The sequence below is a fragment of the Theropithecus gelada genome, chromosome 12 (assembly GCF_003255815.1).
Source record: "Theropithecus gelada isolate Dixy chromosome 12, Tgel_1.0, whole genome shotgun sequence".
Lineage (NCBI taxonomy): Eukaryota > Metazoa > Chordata > Mammalia > Primates > Cercopithecidae > Theropithecus > Theropithecus gelada.
In genome coordinates, this window is record NC_037680.1 from 112805939 (window position 1) to 112829450 (window position 23512).

A 23512-nucleotide genomic window follows, 5' to 3' on the forward strand; every position below is an offset into this window, starting at 1 on the left:
GCCTGGAGCCCACCTGGGAGTTTCAGGCATAATGGGCTGGAGGTGCAGCCTGGGCATCAGGACTGTTAAAAAGTCCCCCGGTGGCTGGGCGTGGTGGCTCACACCTGTAATCCCAGCACTTTGGGAGGCTGAGGCAGGTGGATCACCTGAGGTCAGGAGTTTGAGATCAGCCTGGCCAACATAGTGAAATCCTGTCTCTGCTAAAAATACAAAAATTGGCCAGGCAAGGTGGCATGTGCCTGTAGTCCCAGCTACTTGGGAGGCTGAGGCAGGAGAATCACTTGAGCCCAGGAGGCAGAGGTTGTGGTGAGCTGAGATCCTGCCACTGTACTCCAGCCTGGGCAACAGAGCAAGACTCTGTCTCCAAAACAAAAAAATAGAGTCCCCAGGAACTTCTACCATGCAGCCAAGTTTGAGAACCATTGCTGTGAAAGGCAGGCGTGGAATCTGTGACCCTTTCAATGCAGTGTGGAATGGCTTTTATCCCTGGACTTACCTCCATTCTGTGTGATACATATCGTGATTTGAATGCATATGTGGAAAGTTAGCGATCAGATGGGTGGCATGGAGCATGACACAGCCAAGATTCCAAAAGGTCTCAACAGATCAGAGCAACAGGCTGAGTCAATCAATGCCGCAAGGCAGCGTTCAAACCCCAGGCCCATAGGAATCTGTTATCCTTGCGAATCGCGTGGCTGAAACAGTGACTCACTGCTATGGGTTCCCTGTTTGGGGCACTAGAAGTTTATTTCTCTTGTTTTCAGGTTCAGATGTTGTTGGTTGTTTTGATGCATTGATATTTATACCTGAATTTAGATGGCATAAATGCAGCTAATTATTTGAAAACATTCAAAGCATGTCTGTACAGTAAGAGTAACTCATGTCAGACAGATGACCATTTAAGTTCCCTTTCTCATTGGCACTCTTGGCTTTGTAGAACTGAGAGTCCCTCTGAGAACGCCTGAGAGCCCCTGTGCTTTGCTTCCTGGTGTTGTCCTTGACCTCTGTGTTTGCTTGCACTATGTACCTTCCGCTCTCCTCCCACAATGGTGGCCACCATGGGCTTCTTTGATTTTTCTTGGTTGGTTGGTTTGTTTTCAAGCTAGCCCACTAATAGCATCACTTAGTGTATCTGGCAATCACAGTGAGGATGTGAAGGGGTCCATCACAGTTTGCACAGCCTTATTCCACTTTTCACTTCCATGTCTGTTTCCTTTCTCTCGGGTACAGCCATGGAAATCCTCCCCCTTTTTTCTTCAGTGTTGTTCTGTGCGTTGCCAGGGCCCGTGGGGTTCAGGGTGCAGGTCAAGGAAAGTCAAGGAAATGCTTCTAAACAAATACAGTGCCCTTCTTGAAATAGAGGGATTCTGATGAATGTAACTTTCTCCAAGGCAGTACATTTAATAGTTTTAGTTTTTCAAATGGTGTACTTAGTTGATGAGGAAGCTCATTTGTGTGGGTGGACCATGGCAGAATACTAAACAAATGTAATTGCTGTGGTCTTTTGTTGCAGACCATGAAGTGAATTTAGGAAAAGGAAGGCAAGAATCTCCAAGCAGGAGAGGAGGCCCGGCTTGTGTCTGGCTAACTGAGTGAATAGACCGAATTTCTCTAGTATTTGCCGGGTAAGTCAACTGGATTTAAATATAATTTTGCAAAGAATATTTTGGAGGCTTAAATAATAAGCATAATGTTTCGTCTGCAGGAGACATAAACACTAGTTCTTTGTAACTGAGTCCTATAGTGTAGGTAGCTAATGAGAGGGAGTTTTTGCCTCTGGATCAAATGAGATGAAAAAGGTAAAATCCGCCTTGAAATTATAATGGGGTATCCAAACGGTAGTGTTTGAATGGTGATTATTATTTTCACGTGACATTGGGATCTTTGCTTCCTGCCATTGAGTTGACTAGTGATTTTCTTTTCCCCAGAAGCCTCCAAGGATTAATCCAGCTGAGGCTGAAACCTGGGGCTGGCGGGCTTTGTGGCAGGGTCACGCTCTTTCTCCATGGTCACAACTTTCCATGCCTTCAAGCCAAGAGGTAGAGTTTTCGAGGCTGCAGGACACCCTGCCGTTTTCTTCTGTTCTTGGGGAAGGGCAAATGTTCAGATTCTTTCCTAGGTCATTGGCAAATGTCTGGCTTCCTTCTGGAAACGTCCAAGTGGACAGACAGGGGCAGAAGGTCATTACCCTTGTGGACATTGTGAGATTCCGTGCACTCTTTCTTAAATATGCCAGTGCACGTTGTTGACCTGGTCAATTTCCTTCTCCCCTTTTTTACCTGAAGGGTTTCTGTAAATGGCCGTGTACTAAGTCTGATTGGACTCTGCGATAGTAACATCACTACAAACTGGTGCAGCAGCCCCAGGCCTTTTGGTGGGGTTACTTTCTCACCCTTTTCTGGTCTTTATTCTTCCTGTTTTAATGTCTAAAGCCACCTTTCTTTCACCCCACTCCCTGAAGAATTAAAAAAAAATTAAAAATAAGAAGCTGGGCAGGTATATAAAGTTCTGCTTTTAAGAGTTCCAGGACACATCCATCCACCAGAGTTAGTCACACAGACATTAATATCAAAAATGTTAAAGTATCTCAACCTCCTCTCTGAATAACAATGTTAGCACAGCACACCTCATTTAACAAAACATTAAAACATTTTACTTCCTCAGATCAAGTGCATCTATTAATAATGACTTAAATTATCTGTGCTGATTTCACATTATTAAGAAATCTCATTTCCATCAAGTGGAGGAACACAATAAGGGAGTTTCGAAACCACCTCACTAACTTATTTTCCCGTCAGTGCTACCAAGCCCAGTGCAGATAATGCAGAACAACAGTCGCTTCTCATTATTAATGTGATCTTATCCAAAGGTCAAGTGCTGCTTTCATTGGCAGCCCAGGAGGGCTTTTTTGGAAGCTCAGAAACAAAGGTGCCCTTGAACGCCGTGTATCCGCTGTGGATGAGTGCAAAACGCAGCGGCCCAATCCTCAGCATGCACAACCACGAGTAAATAGCCCTGGAAGGACATTTATAGACTCTGGGGACGTTGCTGGAAAGCGTATCATTGAAGCTCTCCCTTATAAAGGTGACGAAGTTTCTTTACAACTGGCGTGGGGATTTAATTACATGATAAAATTGCAGCTCCTGCCTCTTGAGACAAATTGCATGTTCAGACTGATTGTTTTTTATGAATCTCACACAGAGAGCAAAATACTTCTCTCTTGACGTTGGTTTGGTCTGATTGTTCTGCCCTGTGATCCTTTATATCCCTTCTAGAAACAAGAAGTTTACCTATCCTGCAGTGGAGAAGGGTGGTCTGGGAGACAATTTGGTCAACACTGCATACAGCAAAGTGAGGCCAGTTTTGTCTGACGGAGTTAAATTCCAAAATTAGAACTTTAAACTTCCAAAAAAAATGATGAGAACTATAAGTGACGTAAACCACAGGACCGCTAATCACGTTCAGTTTGACTAACTTAAAATGCAAGTTAAAAATGACAAGAGATCTTTTTGCCTATTGTGAAAGATTTTTTAAAAGTCAAGTTTTTGAAGAGTTCAGTGACACTAATGCTCTCCCAGTTGGCAGGTGGGAGGGTAAATTTCTGTTCAGTTTGGAAATGTTCTATTCGGAGTTTACATGTAGAGAGCACTTTTCAGGTACTAGAAGCTTACAGAAATAAACAGAAATCTGGCCAGGCGTGGTGGCTCACGCCTGTAATCCCAGCACTTTGGGAGGCTGAGGCAGGTGAATCACCTGAGGTCAGGAGTTCCAGACCAGGCTGACCAACATGGTAAACCCCTGTCTCTACTAAAAGTACAAAAATCAGCCGAGCGTGGTGGTGTGCGCCTCTAGTCCCAGCTACTCGGGAAGCTGAGACAGGAAAATTGCTTGAACCCGGGAGGCAGAGGCTGCAGTGAGCCGAGATCGTGCCACTGCACTCCAGCCTTGGCAACAGAGCGAGACTCGGTCTCACACACAAAAAAAGTAGAAATCCTTGCCTTTAAGGAGTGTTGAATTGAGTGGGAGGGCAGACGGCCACCATTAACTAGCGGTGGAATCAGATCACTGCTCTATGGAGGTACAGGTATTAAGATGGGGATGCCTCAAATAAGGAATCAGAGCAATGGGCTAGGGAAAGGGCCCGCTTTCCCCTAATGTGGCATCTGAGCAAAGCGAGAGGGAGGTGCAGGACACAGAAGGTGCATTTCCTCCCCAGAATGTCTGTTTCCTCCTCTTGATCTATTGCTGTGGGGAGCTGTACCCTATGTTCTGGCCTGAGCAGGAGGCGGGTGTCACTAGCCACCATGCTATGGTGCATGGGGACACAGGTGCAGTCAGGAAGGCAGCCAGCCCTTTGATGACGCGGAGGGGTCAGGCCGACGGGCGCCTGAGCAGGAAATGAAGCCGCCACAGACAGCAGGCCTGTGATTCAGGACTGAGAGGAGAGGAGGGGCCTAGATGGTTTGGTGGACACAGAGATGAGCCCCCCAGGCCCCAGGTGTAGGGAGGACTTGTCACCCCAGCTGTTAGCTCCTCCACGGTTTGCCTCAGCTGCAGAGCTGCCTCACCCAGGAACACTCCTCCCAACGTGGCCAGATCCAGTGATGGATCCAGGTGCCGCTAGAGCTGTCCTGCCATTTTGGCCCCAAGCAGGGAAACCTGTGACAGGTCATCTCTGTTCCAGAGCTGCCCCTGGGGTCAGCCAAGGCATGGTTAGGCGGTGTAAAGGATCCCCACTGCCCTTGCCAGCCTGGCTTTCTAGGTGTTAATCCTATGAAGTTTCCTGCGAAACAAACTCTGCTCAGCATCCAACGCTGACCCCTGAGCTCACAAGCCACTGGGAGGATGGTGGGTGTGTTGCTGGCACACAAGAGGACGGGAAGCAGCAGAGGAGGTGGCTGTGCAAAGGCCAGGAACGGACTGGGGACTGAGGTGTTGTGGAGATGTGGCTTGGACCAGAGTTTCTTAAGCACCCGAGGTGAGGGACCACGAATTTTCTTTTATTTTCTGATTCTAATTTGTTGCAGTTTGATTCTCATTCAAGGGCTCAGTCTTTATTTTTGTTTTTATTTATTTATTTATTTATTTATTTATTTATTTATTTATTTATTTTTTTGAGACGGAGTCTTGCTCTGTCGCCCAGGCTGGAGTACAGTGGCCGGATCTCAGCTCACTGCAAGCTCTGCCTCCCGGGTTTACGCCATTCTCCTGCCTCAGCCTCCTGGGTAGCTGGGACTACAGGTATCCGCCACCTCGCCCGGCTAGTTTTTTGTATTTTTTAGTAGAGACGGGGTTTCACCAGGTTAGCCAGGATGGTCTCGATCTCCTGACCTCGTTATCCGCCCATCTCGGCCTCCCAAAGTGCTGGGATTACAGGCTTGAGCCACCGCGCGCAGCCTGTTTTTATTTTTTTAAGGACAGCATCTCACTCTCTTGCCTAGGCTAGAGTGCAGTGGCACAGTCATAGCTCACTGTAACCTGAACTCCTGGGCGCAAGTGATCCTTCCACCTCAATCTCCTGAGTAGCTGGGACTAGGGCCACTTGCCGGTTAATTTATTATTATTATTATTATTTTTTTTTTTTGTGGTGGGAGATGGGGTCTCACTATGTTGCCCAGGCTGGTCTCTAACTCCTGGCCTCAAGCGATCCTCCCACCTCAGCCTCCCAAAGTGCTGGAATTACTGGCCTGAGCCACTTCACCTGGTCTGATTCTCTTTCAAAGTACAATGAAATTAGTTACTGGCAGAAATAAAACTGAAAAACAACAGGTAATTACGAGTCTGCAAATCAAACTCATAGATGTTACGTTAATGTGTTAAGTTGCCGTAAATATGTCTAAATATTTACTGTCAATTTCGGTCAAACACTTCCCACAGTAACTCCTGCCTCCCACCACATTCAGAGTAGCCCTGTGACTAATCAGCCTCGGTGGGTGCAGGGATGTGGGGAGAGAACAGCAGGGATGCTGGGAGAGAATGGCAGAGAAGCCAGGAGAGAACGAACAGCAGGGCTGAGTTAGCTCAGGGTACATCTTTAGGCCTTTGGATGCCTGTTATAATATTTAAACTGTGTGCTGTTGGACAGGAGTCACCAAACTTTTTCCATAAAGTGCCAGACAGTAAATATTTTACATTTTGCAGGTCATATGGTCTCTGTGGCAACTGCTCAATTCTGCCACGCTCACATGAAAGCAGCCATAAAGAATATGTAAATGAAGGAGGTGGCTGAGTTCCAATAAAACTTTATTCATAAAAACAGGCAGCCAGCCCACAGGCCAGCCTTTGCTGTAGGCAGTACAGAGCATGGCAGGTTTGTGGGAAGAAGAGTTACATGATGCATCTCCATATATCGAACTGATTGCACCCTTCTCTCTGCACACGTTTCACCCCTTCACTCCCATGGAACCTGCTCTTTATTCTCCGAGTAAACTTGACTCAGCAACAGGAATTGAGCACCCAGACATGTGAGCCCACACAGCTGACTCCCTTCTGTCAACTCTGCCCTTCTTCTAGTTGGCTGAACTTCTTGGATCTATAAGCTTATGTTTTTTACCACTAAATTTGGGAAACGCTTGGTAGTTATTTCTTTAATCGTTTTTTCCACACTGTTATTGTTCTTCTCTTTCTTGGACTCCAGTTGTGTATGTTAAACCTTTTATCTTGTCCCACAGACCCTGTTCATTTAATTTCCCATCATTTTACTTTCTCTTCTTCAGATCAAATATTTTTCTATTGATGTTTTCAAATTTGCCGGCTCTGTCTTCTGTCCTCCTCCATCTGCTGTTAAGCCCATTGTTGATGGGAACAAGACCAGCCCTAGCTTCAAGGGAAGTGGGTGATACGGTTTGGGTTTGTGTCCCCGCCCAGATCTCAGGCGAATTGTCATTCCCAATGCGGGAGGTGGGGCCTGGTCGGAGGTGATGGGATCATGGGGGCCGAGTTCTCAGGAATGGTTTAGTGTCATTCCCTTGGTGCTGTTCTCAAGACAGTGAGTGAGTTCTTGTGAGATCTGGTTGTTTAAAAGTGTGTAGCACTCCCCACCCCACTCTCTCTCCTGCTCCTGCTCCTGCCCTGTAAGCTGCCTGCTTCCCATTTGCCTTCCGCCATGATTGAAAGTTTCCTGAAGTCTCCCCAGAAGCCGAAGCCGCTATGCTTCCTATACAGCCTGCAGAACCGGGAGCCAATTAAACCTCTGGTATTTCTTTTTTTTTCTTTGAGATGGAGTCTCATTCTGTCGCCCAGGCTGGAGTACAGTGGCGCGATCTTGGCTCACTGCAACCTCCGCCTCCCAGGTTCAAGCGATTCTCCTGCCTCAGCCTCTTGAGTAGCTGAAATTATGGGCGCACACCACCACGTTTGGCTACTTTTTGTATTTTTTGTAGAAACAGGGTTTCACCATGTTGGCCAGGCTGGTCTTGAACTCCTGGCCTCAGGTGATCCATCCACCTCAGTCTCTTAAAGTGCTGGGGATTAGAGGTGTGAGCCACGGCGCCTGGCCTGGTATTTCTTTATTGCAATGTGAGAAGGAACTAACACAGTGGGGAGATGTGTTCCTTTCTTCAGGTGGGCACGTTGCGCGCTACAGGATTTTGCTGGTAAAGCAGAAGAGGAGGGTGGTTGTGAGGGGACAGCTGGCAGCTGGTGGCATCTCCTGGCACTTGTCCTTTCTCCTCTATCTTCTCGTTAGGTAAAAGAGTCAGGTGTTTTCTTTACAAATTAAGATGACCTCATTCCTTTGCTGAATGGCTCCTCATGGCCTTTCCAAGTAAGTGTAAACACCTGTGCCTAGAATTTGTGGCCTCAAACAATATCGTCCCAATCTCTTTGCCTGGGGCTTCCTCTCTTCTCTGAGTTACACACCCAAGTCCCAGTTGGGTCCCACTTCCCTGTCCCACGTGCCATGCCTTGGGGGCCCTACGTTTGCTGCTGGCCTCCCTTTATTTGGGCTTCCTTCCTTTGGGTCACAGTCTCCCAGGAACATGCTCCTCTTTCGAGGGTGGAGCCAGAGGATTTCTACTGTGTTCTCCCTGTGCTATTTGGCGCATTAATATTTATTTCTTATTTATTTATTTTTAACTTCTATGTATTCATTTGTTTTTCGGAGACTGACTTTCACTGTTGCCAGGTTGGAGTGCAGTGGCGCGATCCCGGTTCACCGCAGCACCTTCCAGCTTAAGTGACCCTCCTGCCTCAGTCCCCCAAGTAACTGGGACTGTAGGTGTATGCCATCACGCCCGGCTAATTGTTGTACTTTTTGTAGAGATAGGGTCTTGCCATGTTGCTCAGGCTGGTCTCAAACTCCCGGGCTCAAGAGATTCACCCACCTCAGCCTCCCAAAGTGCTAGGGTTACAGGCATGAACCATCATGCCCAGTCCATAAATATTTATTAGGTACCTACTATGTGCAGGATGTGTCAAATAAGACAAACCTAGTCCCTGTCCAATCTCCAGGTGCAGAGGCTGGCATTAAAAGATAGTGGGGCATTGGATGGGAAGCTGGAATCAGGCTATAGAGAGCATGCCTGCCATTTCCAATTAGTTCCTTCGGAATGTTTATTTCTCAAGCCGAGCACTTGTGGCAGGAAACTGTCGTCATCTTGGAAAGGTAGAAAAGCTTCTTCGCTATTATTCTCATTTCTTTTTGTTCTTTCCAAACTCTCCAGTGTGCTTGGGAGTGATGCTAATAGATGTATGTCATCAGCATACATTATTTCTTTATTAGCCCGTTTCTCAATTTTGATTCTGAAAATATCCTGATTTAGTCTAATTGCAATTTCACTGTGTTCCACGGGCAGTGACGGTTCGTACTTGGGGGGAGCTGAGACGCAACCCTGTAGGATTTTTTTTTTCTTGCCCATATGCCTTTGAAGCCGGACCATTAGCTCTAAGGCATGCATCTCATCTCATCACAGTGTGATTCAACCTGCTTCTGGGGGCAAAAAAAGAGCCTAGGGTGTGTGTCTCATAGAAAGCAAAGAAACATTTTAATTCTAGGTGATGGGAGATATTTTTCTGTATCTAAAGAGAGGGCTGCTGCTGCAGCCATTTTATTCCTAAATAATTTAACTATATTCAAAGATAATCTGATGTTATTGTAGGAAAGTGTATTTCTAATAAATTCCACTTGATCTGGGTGAATCAATTCAGGCAGCGCATAATTGAGTCTGTTAGCAAGGACTTTAGCAAGAATTTTGCAATCAGCGTTAATTAAGAAGATGGGACAATAATTTGTGCATAATTCCGGATCTTTTCCTGGCTTGTGAATCAAAGTAATAAGAGCAATGCTCAGGCTGGTGGTGGGATAGTGTCATTAGGTGCTGATTTATAAGTACTTAGAAAGGTTTAATTTCATTTTGCTTCGAGCAGGGTCTCCCTGCCCCCACGCTCTCTGGTGGGGTGAGCAGTCAAGACAGCAGAACGCTTCTCCTCCTGCCTGCCCTGCCGTGGGTGACCTCTCGCTTCCCATTTCTGTTTTTATTCTCCAGCCTAGCACCCCACTCACTTGCCTGTGATTTTTTGGATTATTTTTGCTCAAAGATTTGAAACCAGGGACTCCATCTACTGAGATTGTGTGTGTGTGTGCATGTGTGCATGACTGTGTGTGCGCATGTGTATATATGCATATATGTGCATCACATCAGATTAAAGGGTTGTAGACAGCTTCACTGGGAAGTTTTTTCAGGGACCTTCCTGCAAAAATATCTCTGGGTGGGTAGGCAGCAAGAGTCCCTGACTACAAGTCAGGAAGCATAGCTGCTCCCACTCGGCTCCTAACTGGCTGTCGACTAGCAACACAGGTGAGCAGCAGTGTTCCCGTCTGTAGAACGTAGCTGTGGGATGAACTACAGGTGCCGTGGAGCACAGGAAAGGGCACTGGGTTTATATCGCCGACTGTGGAACCCAAGGTGTGTCATGCAACTTCTCCAAGCCTCATTTTCCTCAACTGGAGGAGTGGAAAGGTGAGAGCTCTTGGAGATGATCTCACCTGTTCTCCAGGGAACAGCAGGTCCTTGAGGCATTGCCGACTCCTCCTTCTTTGCCTCTGTTTGCCCAGTTTCAGTTTGAACATGCCCTGATTTGGGGACTTATTCTTCCTAAGCCTTGAGCCAAGCTGCTGCTTAATCTGTGCATATGAGTTCGTACAGCAGCTTCCTACGCACCTTCCAGCTGGTATCCTCACTGCCTCTTGACTTGAACCTCACCACTGGAGCCCTTCCTTCCAAGATGGGGTGTGGCCCACACAGGCCCCTGTTAGAATCCATCATCCTGGGAAGGCAATGGGGATCGGGAGGCTTTATTCATCCCCTCCACAAACACAAGCCATTTGTCTTAGAACCTGAGTTAGTCCAATTGGTAAAGATGCTTAGAGATGATCCAGACCAATCCATCTTTGAAAATGACGAAATTAAGGTTCAAAGAGGTGGTCTGACATGTTCAAGGTCACACAGGTCATGGGAGAGCTTAGGCAAGAACCTGGGTCCCCTTCTTCTCAGTCCCTTGCCCTTCCCATTACACCACGTCTCGGCACCACCATCAGTGGGTACGCTCTTGTCATTGCGTTGGAAAATGGTTCCTCCAAGGCAGGAGCTGTGCTCATTTAACTTAGAGTCAACCATTTGGTTTGTCCTGAGTGATGTTATTCTCCAGGCATAAGGAAGGATGTCTGACTTAAAGGAGCAGGGGATATGGCCCATGTGTCATGGTTCGCCCCGCATCAAGCCTTAGATGAGAAGTCTAATTCTGCAAATGGACCCCATTTTCACATGTGTGCACATGTCCGTGGTGTGTTTACCCGCACTCATTCCCCACCTATACATGCGGCTGGTGAGATCTCTTAATAAAAACTCAATTAGTATTTCTTTAACTTTCCTCTGGATGCTTAAATACCATTACCCCAAACACAACATAATGCCTCTATTTTTCTATTTCAATCAAGAATTCAAGTAGCATCTTGACTTGTATATAATATATCAGCAGCAAAATCATGGAATGCTGACATCCTTAATAATAGCAATTAGTAATCAGTTGTTTCTTAAGTCGTTTGATTACACTAGTTACCAAATTGTACAGTTGATGCATTTGAGGGGCGAGATGGGTCTCACTGCCCCTCCCCCAGCCGTCCTTTCTCCCTCTCTGTGTTCTCTGCAGCTACTGAGCCAATTGGTATTGAAAAGAGGCAAGCACAAATAATGCAGTTGTTACTAATATTAAACAATAGAGACTTGGCTTTAGCAGAAAGTAGAATTAAATATTTCTCTGCAGAAACACAAATCCCGATAGTGTCTGTGGAAATGCAGTCTGTGCCCACCCAGCTGAAGGTGAGCAAAGGAGCTTGGCTCCTCCATGCCAATCACTGCACCCAGAGTCCGAGCTTTCTCTCAGGGCTAAAACCCCGTGCTAGGCTCTGGATATAATCGAGTGTTAGGTGAGGTTCTTGCCCTGGAGGAGGTTGCATTTGGGTTTGAATTGTCCAGTCGGTATATAAAAACCAGCCTAGCAAGGCCATGCATTTCAGTAATGGATGGAGACTAAAGGCATTATGCTTTCATGGAGGGAGGATGCAAGATTTCTGTCCCAGAGCTCAGGGATGGCCTTCCAATGGAGGTGACCTCCCCTGCTTGGGGTCTGGAAGGATGAGATGGCAAAGGTGAGCAGAGGAGGTGCAGCCCTGGCTGGGAGGATCCTGTTGGGATGGGGAGGCTGACTGTAGGGAGTTGGGGGGTTAGCCTCAGTGAGCCCAGCAGGATGTTGAGTGTCCCAGGTCCATCCTTGCAGGAGAGCAGGTGTCTTCGCAAGGGCACGGGCCAATTGCCTCTTTAAGAGAACTCGGATTGATGGCCATTCTCCTGCCTAATGCCTGCCTCAGGGTATGTTCTGTGCTTTGCCCCAATGTCTGCTAGGGCTAAAATTTTCAGTTCCTTTGACTTCTGCCTGCACCAAGGTGGGGGCACATGTTCACCTGAGGGACTTCTCCAGAAAAAGTTCTTTCCACCATTGGATACCCCTTTTTCTCTATGCTTTTTTTTTTTTTTTTTTGTGGTGATGTTGACATGGATGCATCAAAATATATTCTGTTTCTTTCTGTTCTATTTGGTGGAAGTAATAAGTTTACAGGCCAATGAGCATGGTGATTGCAGTGCAAGAGGCAACGTCCTCAAGTGATCATGTTAACATGCAGAAAGAATGGTTACTTTTCTTTTTCTTATTTTTTCACATTGTCATTTTTTGAACAAAACTCAGAGTTCTTCTGTCTACTGGGGTTGTCCTTGGGATAGAAACCTCTTCCCTCTTCTTTCCCCCAGGTACTTTTGCCAACATGAGCCTTGACCCTTGCCTTCTCCTGGCCCGGGTGGGCATCCCTAGCTCTGCCCCCTCTCTTGGCCCAGCCCCGTTTTCCTGTGTTATCATTCCTTCCTTTTCACATTCTTCCTCTCGGGGATTTAGATGCTTGACAGGGTCTATTCCCAATATGTGCTGCATTTCAAGGTCATTGTGATGAGTTTTGACCACTGTTCAAAAATTGTAAAGACCCTACATGTAGCTTACAATCCAAACAGCTCTTTCTCCCATGAAAGATGGTCCCCCCAAACTTTCCCTTGCCTTGAGAAAGAGAACATTTGTTCCCACAGGAAAAAGGAGCCTACACCCATTTTAGGCTGCGACAGTGAGTCTTTGGGATTATGGCTTCAGGGAAGCATGGAGAAGGAGGGAACCTAGATGATCCAAGCCAGCAGCAGTTCCCCAAGAGCCTCTGCAAATCACCAATTCTATGGGTTGTCAGCAGACATGAAAGTGAGGTTCTGGGGTGAGATGAGAAACCGCGCCAAATGCAATTGCAATCCTTAAGTCCCTTTGTGGTAAAACTCCTCCAAGTCTTTGATATGTCATCGTGGCAATCTCTGAGGGGAGGACCCAGCAGAAAGCAGTTCCCAAGCTCATCCCACCATGGAGCTTTTCTCAGGAAGCTTGTGGGTCTCTGTGTGGGAAGCAGTGATCTAATCTCATACCCTTGTTAATAAGTGGAGACCTTGGTCTGGAGAGAGAAAGTGACTTTCCTGAGCTTACATAGCTCAGTGGAGTAGAGGTTCAATAAATCATCATAATCCCAGATCCCTCTTGTTTCTATCTTAGCCGGTGGCCCTATCCTCTTCTCATCACCACAGCCTTCCCATTGAGCCTCCCAAATATTTGTAAAGATGCTTAGAGATGATCCAGACCAATTCCATTTTTGAAAATGAGGAAATTAAGGTTCAAAGAAGTGGTCTGACACGTTCAAGGTCACACAGTTCACGGGAGAGCTTAGGCAAGAACCTGGGCCCCCTTCCTCTCATCTTTGTCACTTTGCCTTTGTGTCTTCCTCTGCCTTGGCTTAGACTCTTGCCATTTCTCACGTGGGCAACTGCCTTCAATGAACTCCCAGCTAGATTCATCTTCTTCCTAGCCTTTCTCTGCCTCCTTCAAATCCTAGTTTCCCATGTTAGCCAGAGTGGCATACCCCAAACGAACGTCTGACTGTATTGCTCCCTGCACCCTCATCCTGAAGTCCAGCCTGCTTTCTCTGTGATAAAGTCACTGATAAGGCGTGCCCTAGGATCACCTGTTTAATCATTTAGCATACCATCATCCTGAATTGAAGCAACCTGGAGAGACCCAAGCACTTTAAACATGTCATCAGTATCAAATTGTTCCTGCACTGCTGAATCATTAGGTAGGAAAAAGTACATGTGTATGTGTATCAGTCCGTTTTCATGCTGCTGATAAAGACATACCAGACATACCGGAGACTGGGTAATTTATAAAGACAAAGAGGTTTAACAGACTCACAGTTCCACATGGCTGGAGAGGCCTCACAATCATGGCAGAAAGCGAGAGAAGAACAAAGTCACGTTTTACATGGTGGCAGGCAAGAGATAAGGAGAACCAAGCGAAAGGGGAAGCCCCTTATAAAACCTTCAGATCTTGTGAGACTTATTCACTACCACAAGAATAGTATGGGGGAAAACAGCCCCCATGATTCAATTATCTCCCACTGGGTCCCTCCCACAACACGTGGGAATTATGCGAGCTATAATCCAAGATGAGATTTGGGTGGGGACACAGCCAAACCATATCAGTATGTAATTTATAACTTAATGGATTCATTGTGGAAGGAATGTAACTTTCCTATCACCATTTTCACAGTTTCAAGTGTTTGGTAAAATGAGACACACAGTAAAGATTTTGCAGGGCAATTAGTAATGTGAAAAGAAAGGATATTTAGGTTCAAGATTCCCAATACACAAATCTTCAACCGACTGGGACAGGTTTATGAAGGAAGAGCTGTTGAGAGGACGCTTGCTGCAGTCAGGATCCCAGCAGAAAGCAGATGGCATGAGCTCAGGGCATGCTGAAGGCAGGCAGGGTTACAGGAGCTACAGGAGACCACCTACAGGTGGCAGCAGCCACAGTGGGTGGCCATTCCTAACCCTGTACCTGATGGCACAGGAGGGGCAGGAGCTGCTGGGAAGGAGCCCAGCCTTCTGCAGAAGGAGGTGCTAAACCCAGCAGCAATCTGGCAAGGAGGGCCGGGGAAGCACTCGCCCTGCCCTCGCTTTCCCCCAGCTCCTTTCATTAGTGGCACCCAACAGGAGCCAGAGGGCAAGTGGGACTGATGCAGTTTGCAGAGATCAGCCTCTGGGGCTGCTTGGGTACGGTGGGCCTTGAGGGCGAATGCAAGATGTACAGCTCAGCACTCCCGGTCCAATCATTGCTTGTGATGACAACCTTCCCTAACCACATCTCCCCAGGGCAATCATCTAGAGAGACGGAAGGTACCAAGTTTTGGATCATGGCTCCTGACCCCTGCCAGATATTAGGAAAACCAAGGTGAATAGGAAGCAAGAGAAGGTTCCTTCCTAAAGCGGCTTGCTTAAGTCCCCGCTGCAAGGCAGCCCAGGAAGTAGACCCAAACCAAGGGGGTAGGGCGGACCCCCTCAGAAGTTCCAATCTCAGACCTCAGTACCTCAGCACCCTGAAAGCTCCATTCCCTAGCAGCAACTCTCATGCATGTCCCATCCGTGTTCCTCCTGCATGTTGCACACATGTGTGTGCATGTGTGCACCTATGTTGGAAGGGAGAATGGAGGTGAAGAGGAGCCCTCAGCGTCCCTTAGGGGCCAAGACTAACCTCGTCCCCTAATCTGACAAGCTGGGAAACAGCACAATACAACTAAAAGTAAATCACAGGTCAGGAAAACGCTTTCAGGAAGCACAACAAAGGGATGATTTCTATTGCTACATAAAGAAGTCCTACAAAATGATAAAAATGATTCAAAGAAATGGAGAGTTCCTGCCCAAGACCCAAATAGACAAGTCTTGCACCTGATGAGGCCTACAAAGAAAAAATCCTGTGGACAAGACTTCGTCCAGACCTGCAAAGAAAGGATGGGCGCAGGCAGTGAAGAATTACCAGTGTATGCTTATTAAATGGCGATTTAATACAAACATTCATTACCAGCGATGCTCCATGGTGAGGCTGTGGCAAAACACATCACCTCACTGTCAGAGGGAATAGAAACCCTTGCGGAAAACAATTTGGAACCAATTTAGAAACAATACACTTTGAAAAAATGTTATGTTCTTGTTCCAGTTATATGGCTCCTAGGAATTTATGGTAAGGATATAATCCCAAATAAGAAAAAAGCCATATGAATCCTAATAAAGATGCTCGTTACAGCATTATTTATAGGAGCAAAAAGGTAACCAAATATTATATTTTTGTAGGCATTTGGTTTAAGTATTTCAATAGGGGATTGAAATTACGAAGACTGGCAACATAGAAGATACTTTAGATTTTTTAGATCTCAGGGGAGCAGAACACACAATTATGTGTATGATATGGTTATCAGTGGGTGAAATTTACACATGCAAATGGACAAGCTTGGAAGACAATGGAGCCACAGAGCAGCCACTGTGGTGGATTATGGCACCAAGGGTTAGTTTTTTTGTGTTGTCTTGCACTTGTTGCTTATGTAGCACACGCATGTACGCGGTCTATGCAGTACGCGTGTATGCACGTATGTACGAGATTCAGATATCCGAGTACATATCATTTGCTTTTTTCAAACATTTGCCCCTCTACCTCCAGGATCTGCCCACCCACCAGCGTAACTTAGTAATAAAGTCCCAGATGCAGCAGGCTCGTTCTGGTTACCTAGCAGCATGCCGGGGGGCAGCTGAGCCGAGGGGTCTTTCATCCAGTCGTCATTGGCCAGTTCTATCACGGCGTCCACGGGCGTGACTTCAGTGCAGATTAAATCCCCCACTCTCTCCTCATCTTTGGCATCCAGGGCAGACTTTAATCTCTTCACTAAATCTGAGTTGAGTGGGTAGTCTGGAAGGTAATCCGAGTTGGACATTGTTATGTCGTTTGTGCAGTGACCAGCCCTTCTTTTCTTCCTCTAAAGTGACTCCAAAATCAGCAGCTGTCCGCGAGAGTGGCGTGAGGGCTGCTATAAGTAGCAGCACCCTGGCTCCTCTTACAGTCCCTGGGGAGGGCCACCTGCCAGCAGGGAGGTGTGAAGTAATCTTTCCAGAGGCCTCAGTGAAGGATTATTCTAGAGATGGGGGCAGCAGACATGTTTGTGAATGGTGCAAGAAGGAGAGACAATATTTTCAAAGAGAGCTTTCATGGGTATTGTGGAATAATGTCTTCTTTTATCAAAAGTGAGGCTCTCTCCTGAAACTTTGAAAACCTCTTCCTGGCACTGGGCTTGGAAGTGAGTTCTGCAGAGAGGAATATTTTCTAATATTCTACCCCTTGTGTTCCTTCACTTCCTCTAAAAGGAGCGTCTGGTCACCTGTAAATTGGACATGCCTCAAACTGCATAGAATAGAATGGAATCTTTGGTTTCCAAATTCAGAGAAGGACTGGCTGATCTCAGGAAGAAAAAAGCATCACAGAAGTGAGAAAAAAGTAACCTAAATATTACCTGCGACCTCCCCATGCCTCAAGGCTGGTAAACTTGGCTCAAAGCCTATAATTCCATGACTTGTGGAAGTGCAGAGCCCTCAGGTAGATTTCTGTGCACTCCTGGGGCAGAGGTGGGGCTTTCTCTCCTTTACCTGTGTCTTCAGTGTGCTTGGGTCTCTGCATGACAACTTGTGCCTAAGCACAGCTGTTCCTGCAGCTTCTCTGCTGACACGAAGTGTACTGTGGTCTCTGAGGGCCCAGTGAAGGCCGTGGAGCTTACAGGGCCTCCTTCGCTTTGCCTCACATCTTGCCACCTTTTCCATTCCCCACTTTCTCCTCCCCTGTGCTTAATTTTCTGTCTCAATTTGGCCGGGACCACAGTGCGCAGAGACTTGGCCCAACGCTAGTCTAGATGTTTCTATGAAGGTGTTTTTGGGATCAGGTTGGAATTTCTTGAACTGGCAGACTTGGAGTGAGGCCAATGGCCCTCCCTAATGTGGTGTGGGCCTCAATCAGTCAGCCGAAGGTCTGATTAGAACCAAAGACTGACCTTCCCTGAGCAAGAAGGAATTCTGGCGGCAGACAGCCTTTGGTCTCAACCTCAGGTCTTCCCTGGGTCTCCAGCCTGTCAGCCCAACCTGCTGATGATGGATTTATCAAGACTGCACAATAGTATGAGCCAATTCTTGAAGAGAAATTCTCTGTCTCTCCCTACATAGTGTTGGTTCTGTTCCTCTGGAGAACACTGACTAATATACCCTCTTCCTCCTTTCAGCTCCTTTGTGTGATTTTCCAGCTTCTATTCCATCTGCACTTGAGGTGCCAGGCACTGTAGTTCCTGCCCAACATCCACTCTCCTTCCACCTGCCGAACAAGGCCTGGCTTTCTTGGTGGGGGCACTGTGCCCAGTCCCTGGGGATGAGTCACGTTGATTTAGGTCGGTAATGTCAGTCGCAGTCTCCTTTGCTTGCTACTCAATGTCCAGTCTCCCTTGCAACCCAATTCTGGCTGGCGGTAGCAGGCATGGGCTGCGGGGGTGAGTCTGGGAAGTTACCTGCTTTCCTGATCAAGAAGGACAGAAGTGGCTGGCATCTCTCTTTCCTGTTCTTGTTTCCTTAAACATGGACATGGTATCTGGAGGTGCAGCAGCCACATCACAGCCGGGAAGCAACAGATATGAAATGAAGGATTATCACACAAAGGAGAGTGGGACGGAAAGTGGGAGAGAGACAGGGGATGACATTTCTGAACCCCTGCCCCAGCTCTGGAACACCAGCCACCAGACCTCTTGTCTTTATGCCGTAAGCACTTTCTGTGTGTTTTCTGTTACAGCTGAAGGCATTCTTGATTGATACAGCTAGTGTATTTACTCTGCCTTTCAATCATGGAAATGTCCTGGTTTTAGTCTAAGGAGGTGCAGGGGGAATGGCTCAGCCAGTGAAGAACTTGAGTTGATCCTCCCAAGCCTTCTATTCTTTGATAATAGTAATGCCCTGCCTTCTATGATAAAACCCCAATGGATTTTTTAATGACAAGAGCCAAATCCAGACTCCCCGAGTGGAGGAGCAATGGCACCACAGGTTGGGCTCATGAATGAGCAGCAGCCAGTGCCACTGGAGTGACTGCCTTTTAGTGTCACAGACCCTGACAAATGGACCCCAATGGAGACATCCTTGGAATCTCTGGTAATGGACTCTGCCCAGAAGGGAAATACGAACTCCGAACATCTGCCTGCTGTTCAGAGGCTTGACCGAACTGCAGAGTATAATTGGTCTCGGCTTCTTTCTTTGGCCCAAGAACTGGGGGTTTTGAAGGAGATTTTTGAGCTTAAATTTCCAAGCACGAATACTTTGCAGCATCAAATATCTTACATGTAGGGAGAAATCTAGCACTGGTACATTTGTGTAGGTACAATGAAATGGGGGGTAGTGACCATAGGAAAATGATCAGCACTGCGGCAAGGCAATTTAAAGAAACAAAACGAGAATTATTAGAGACTGCTATCAAACTTCAAATCAGAAGGGAGGTAAAGATGAAGCACTTGTTAGGCAGATAATAAGATGACAAAGCCTCAAAATACGACACTCACTGATCTTAATTACCAAGCTATCTGCTGGGTGTTTAATCAGTGGCACATACACTATGCTAATTAATCCAGCTAATTTCGTTATAATGCAATTCTTTATCAACCCTGCTATGTATAAATTAGGAATTGAAATGTAACTAACACAAATTATATTTAAGGCAACATGAATTTCTTTATTTCAGCATGAAATCTTCTAGTCTCTATTTCTTTCTTTTTGTGATTATCTAATGTCAACCCCTCCCCACCCCAGTCCCCTGCAGCCTAAACCATCATTTGAGGAGAAAGGAACCCAGCACAAATATTTCCCCTTTTAACTTCTAGGAAATCATCTGTTTGACTTTCTCCTTCAGCGATTGTCCTTGAAAGGTGTAGAATATATTTCAGCAATCAGTGACAGACGGATCCTGGCTTTCTCTGCATAGATAAAGATTGCTTTATTGTTCTATTTTAATTTTTAAATAATCATTGGAGGGTACCATAATTTATGTATTTTCAGTGACATATTGTATGTAACTTACATCAAGTTATGTTTACAAATGTGTTTAGATGAGGACTAATAACACGTATCTTATAGAGAAGCATAAATATTGTCTGGAATTTTTAATGTCATACGGCTCTGCATCCAAAGAGGTCAGGACTGCCAGGCTTGTGATTTTCTCCTCCATCAATACTTTTGGTTTTGAACAAATTTGCAGCAAAATAACAAAGCCTAATAAATTAGTTGATAAAACTGGGGTCTAATTTAGTCCCAGCACTAAGTCCATTGCCAAAGGAAGGCCATGGTCTGGGAGAAATGAACAGTCCCAAGTCCTCAGACCCTCCTGTGACCTCAGAGTGAGGGACAAGCACTGTGCCCATCTAGACTCACTCAAAGTGACTGAGACATAGCCCTGTCTATGGATTCACTACTGAGACTCATTTCTTCTTTGGGCCTGAGATGTCCCTGCTTTTCCCTGAGAGCGTGGAGAGCAGCTCCTTCATCCTGTGGTGCCCTGAGTGCTGTTGGGTGTTTCCTTGCCTCCAGATCCAGCTGCTGGGCCCTTCCCACTCTGGGTCAGCTGGGGCTTTGCTCCCAGGACAGAGGCTTCCATCATCTCGCATCATCCTCTCTCCTGTCTTTGATTCCCACTGTCTTATTTTCATTTCTCCTAATTCTCAGCTCCAGTGACATAGATGTTTCTCTTTGTGGTCAGAAGCTTTTTAATTTTGCTAAAGATTAATTTTTTTTGGCAGAGTCTCACTCTGTTGCCCAGGCTGGAGTGCAGTGGTACAATCACTGCTCACTGCAGCCTTTACCTCCTGGGCTCAATCTAATCCTCCCACCTCAGCCTCCCGAGTAGCTAGGACTAGAGGTGCGTGCCACCATGCCAGGCTAATTTTTAAATTCTTTTTAGCAGAGAGAGGGTCTCACTATGTTGCCCAGGCTGGTTTCAAACTCCTGGGCCCAAGCAACCCTCACGCTTCAGTCTCCCAAAGTGCTGGAATTACAGGTGTGAGCCACCATGCCCAATTTGAATTCCTTTTCAATGAGTCTTTTCTAGCTTTTCTGTCTTGACAGGTTTGACCGAGATGTTTGTGTGAATGTATTTTCCATTCTGTATGGGGCCAGGCTCACCCGTCAACCCACCAGGCTGCAGTAGCCACTTTGTAGTGCAATCTTGGTACTTGAACTTGGTTCTTTGTGCAATGAGAGAGCAGGGGCCACTTTCATTTCCCCTGTGTCTTCAGAGGCTGGAAACAATGCAGTGGGATGTGGGCACAGACTAGACGTGAAGAAAGTCATTGACAATTCTTGAAATATTTTTTTTCTCTATTGGGGCATGATTTGTGATGATGCAAGGATGGAGTTGTACAATTGGAGATATGGGTATTTCCTACGAATATAATCATCAAAGCCCAAATAACACACAAATGATTTTCATTCAGTAAACACCTTTTGAACCCTGGTTAATGCCAGGCACTTCTTGATGTGTATGTTGATTATATAATTCACAATACATGCCACACACTTTCTAAAGGTGTTGCAAATATAACTTGTTTTCTCCTTTCAATGGTACTGAGGTTATTATCACTTGAGAGATGAGGAAACTGAGTGGGGAGCTACTGCTGAGGCCACATGGCTATTAAATGGGTTAAGATGCAAACACACAGCTGGCTGTGCATCCCAGTGTTGTGTGGTCCTGCCTCTTGTTCTGTGCCCAGTTCTTCCATCTCCTAGTTAGCGTCTTCCTCTTCCTTCCTGATATGGTTTGGATTTGGGAAGAGTGGTTTAATGGGCCAGACCCAGGGCCCTGCTGCCCTGTGCAACCTCAGGACACTGCTCCCTGTGTCCCAGCCACTCTAGCTCTAGCTGTGGTTAAAAGGGCCCCAGGTGTGTCTCAGGCCTCTGCTCCAGAGGGTGCAAGCCAGACGCTTTGGTGACTTCCATGTGGTGTTAAGCCTGCAGGTGCACAGACGGCAAGAGTTGAGGCTTGGGAGCCTCCACCTACACTTCAGAGGATGTATGAAAATGCCTAAATGTCCAGGCAGAAGTCTGCTGCAGGGGTGGAGCCCTTATGGAGAACCTCTACTAAGGCAACATGGAGGGTAAATGTGGGGTTGGAGCCTCCACACAGGGTCCCCACTGGGGCACTGCCTAGAGGAGCTGTGAGAAGAGGGCCACCATCCTCCAGACCCCAGAATGGTAGACCCACCAACAGCTTGCACCATGCACCTGGAAAAGTGGCAGGCATTCAATGCCAGCACTTGAGGGCAGCCATGGCTGCCTCCACCCTGGGTGCAGGCACTCTCCACCCTGCAGAGCCACAAGGGTGGAGCTGCCCAAGGCCTTGGGAGCCCACCTCTTGTATCAGTGTGACCTGGATGTGAGACATGCAATCAAAGGAGATTATTTTGGAGTTTTAAGATTTATGACTGCCTTGCTGGATTTCAGACTTGCACGGGGCCTGTAGCCCCTCTCTTTTGGTTAATTCTTCTCTTTTGAAATGAGTATATTTACCCAATGCCTGTACCCCATTGTATCTTGGAAGTAACTAACTTGTTTTTGGTTTTATAGGCTTATAGGTGGAAGGCACTTACCTTGTCTCAGATGAGACTTTGGACTGTGGACTTTTGAGTTAATGATGAAATGAATTAAGACTTGGGGGACTATTGAGAATGAGTGATTGTATTTTGCAATGAGAAGGACATGAGATCTGGAAAAGGCTGGGGTGGAATGATATGGATTGGATCTGTGTCCCTGCCCAAACCTCACATTGAATTGTAATCTCCAATGTTGGAGGAGAGGCCTGTGGGGAGGTAATTGGATCATGGGGGTGGATTTTCCCCTTTCTGTTCTCGTGCTACTGAGTTCTCATGAGATCTGGTTGTTTAAAAGTGTGTAGCACTTCCCCCTTCTATGTCTTCCTCCTGCTCCTGCCATGTAAGATGTGCCTGCTTCCCCTTCACCTTTGGCCATGACGGTAAGTTCCCTGAAGCCTCCCCAGCCATGCTTCCTGTACAGCCTGTGGAACCAAGAGCCAATTAAACCCCTTTTCTTTATAAATTACTCAGTTTCAGGTATTTCTTTGTAGCAGTGCAAGAACGGACTAATACACTTCCTGTCGGTTATTTTGATATGTAGTTTTGTGAGAAAAGATGTAGAAGGGGTGGGAGGGAAGAGAAGAGGGGCAAAGGCTAAGGCAGGGACCAGGAGTATCAGGGGAGACTTCAACAGAAAGAGGCCTGAGAGTAGGTGGGAATTGGATAAAGAAAGAAAGGCCATTACTTTGATATAATCTCTTGGTTGCTGGATGGTGTTTTCCTAATCAAGATGCTTATTTGAGACTAGACCACAAGGGTCATGGCTTTTAAAGAGTTATTTAACTAATTATGTGAGTCTCTGCTGTGAAAGGAAAATCTTGGGACCCCAACATTACTAAGCTGGGAACTGCTCAGGACAAACCTGCCTCCCATTCTATTTTAAGTCATCCCTCTGCTCACTGAGCTAGATGCATATTCTGATGGCCTCCTTTGGAAAGGCTTATCAGAAACTCAAAAGAATGCAGCCATTTGTCTCTTCATCTCTCTGTGGCTTGGAAGACCCCTCCCTGCTTCAAGTTGTCCCTGCCTTTCTGGATGGAACCAATGTACTTCTTACATATACTGATTGATGTCTCATGTCCCCCTAAAATGTATAAAACCAAGCTGTGCCCCGACCACCTTAGGCACGTGTCATCAGGACATCCTGAGGCTGTGTCATGGGCGTGTGTCCTTAATTTTGGCAAACAAACCTCCTAAAGTGATTGGAACTTGTCTCGTCATTTTTTCCTCAACTGACACTGTCATTGGCGGTAAGAGGATCATCAGTCAAGCACAATGATGTAAGATGAAAAGTCTGCCCTTTGATAATTAGAGGTTAAAATCATCCTAATAGATCAAAGCAGGACAGTGTAAAGTCACTTAAAGGATGAAGAATAATTTGAGAGAGCATATGCT

At 46.4% G+C, this 23512-nt stretch overlaps 1 protein-coding gene across 1 annotated transcript in view; it reads right to left on the reverse strand.

Annotated features, from left to right (window-relative positions):
- ASB18 (ankyrin repeat and SOCS box containing 18) overlaps window positions 1-16396 on the reverse strand; it is a 72146-nt gene extending 55750 nt beyond the window's left edge. Inside the window, exon 1 of the mRNA XM_025404921.1 lies at window positions 16192-16396. Within this exon, the coding sequence (XP_025260706.1) occupies window positions 16192-16396 (205 nt within the window). The remainder of the gene's footprint in view (window positions 1-16191) is intronic.
- Between the last annotated feature and the right edge of the window lie 7116 nt (window positions 16397-23512).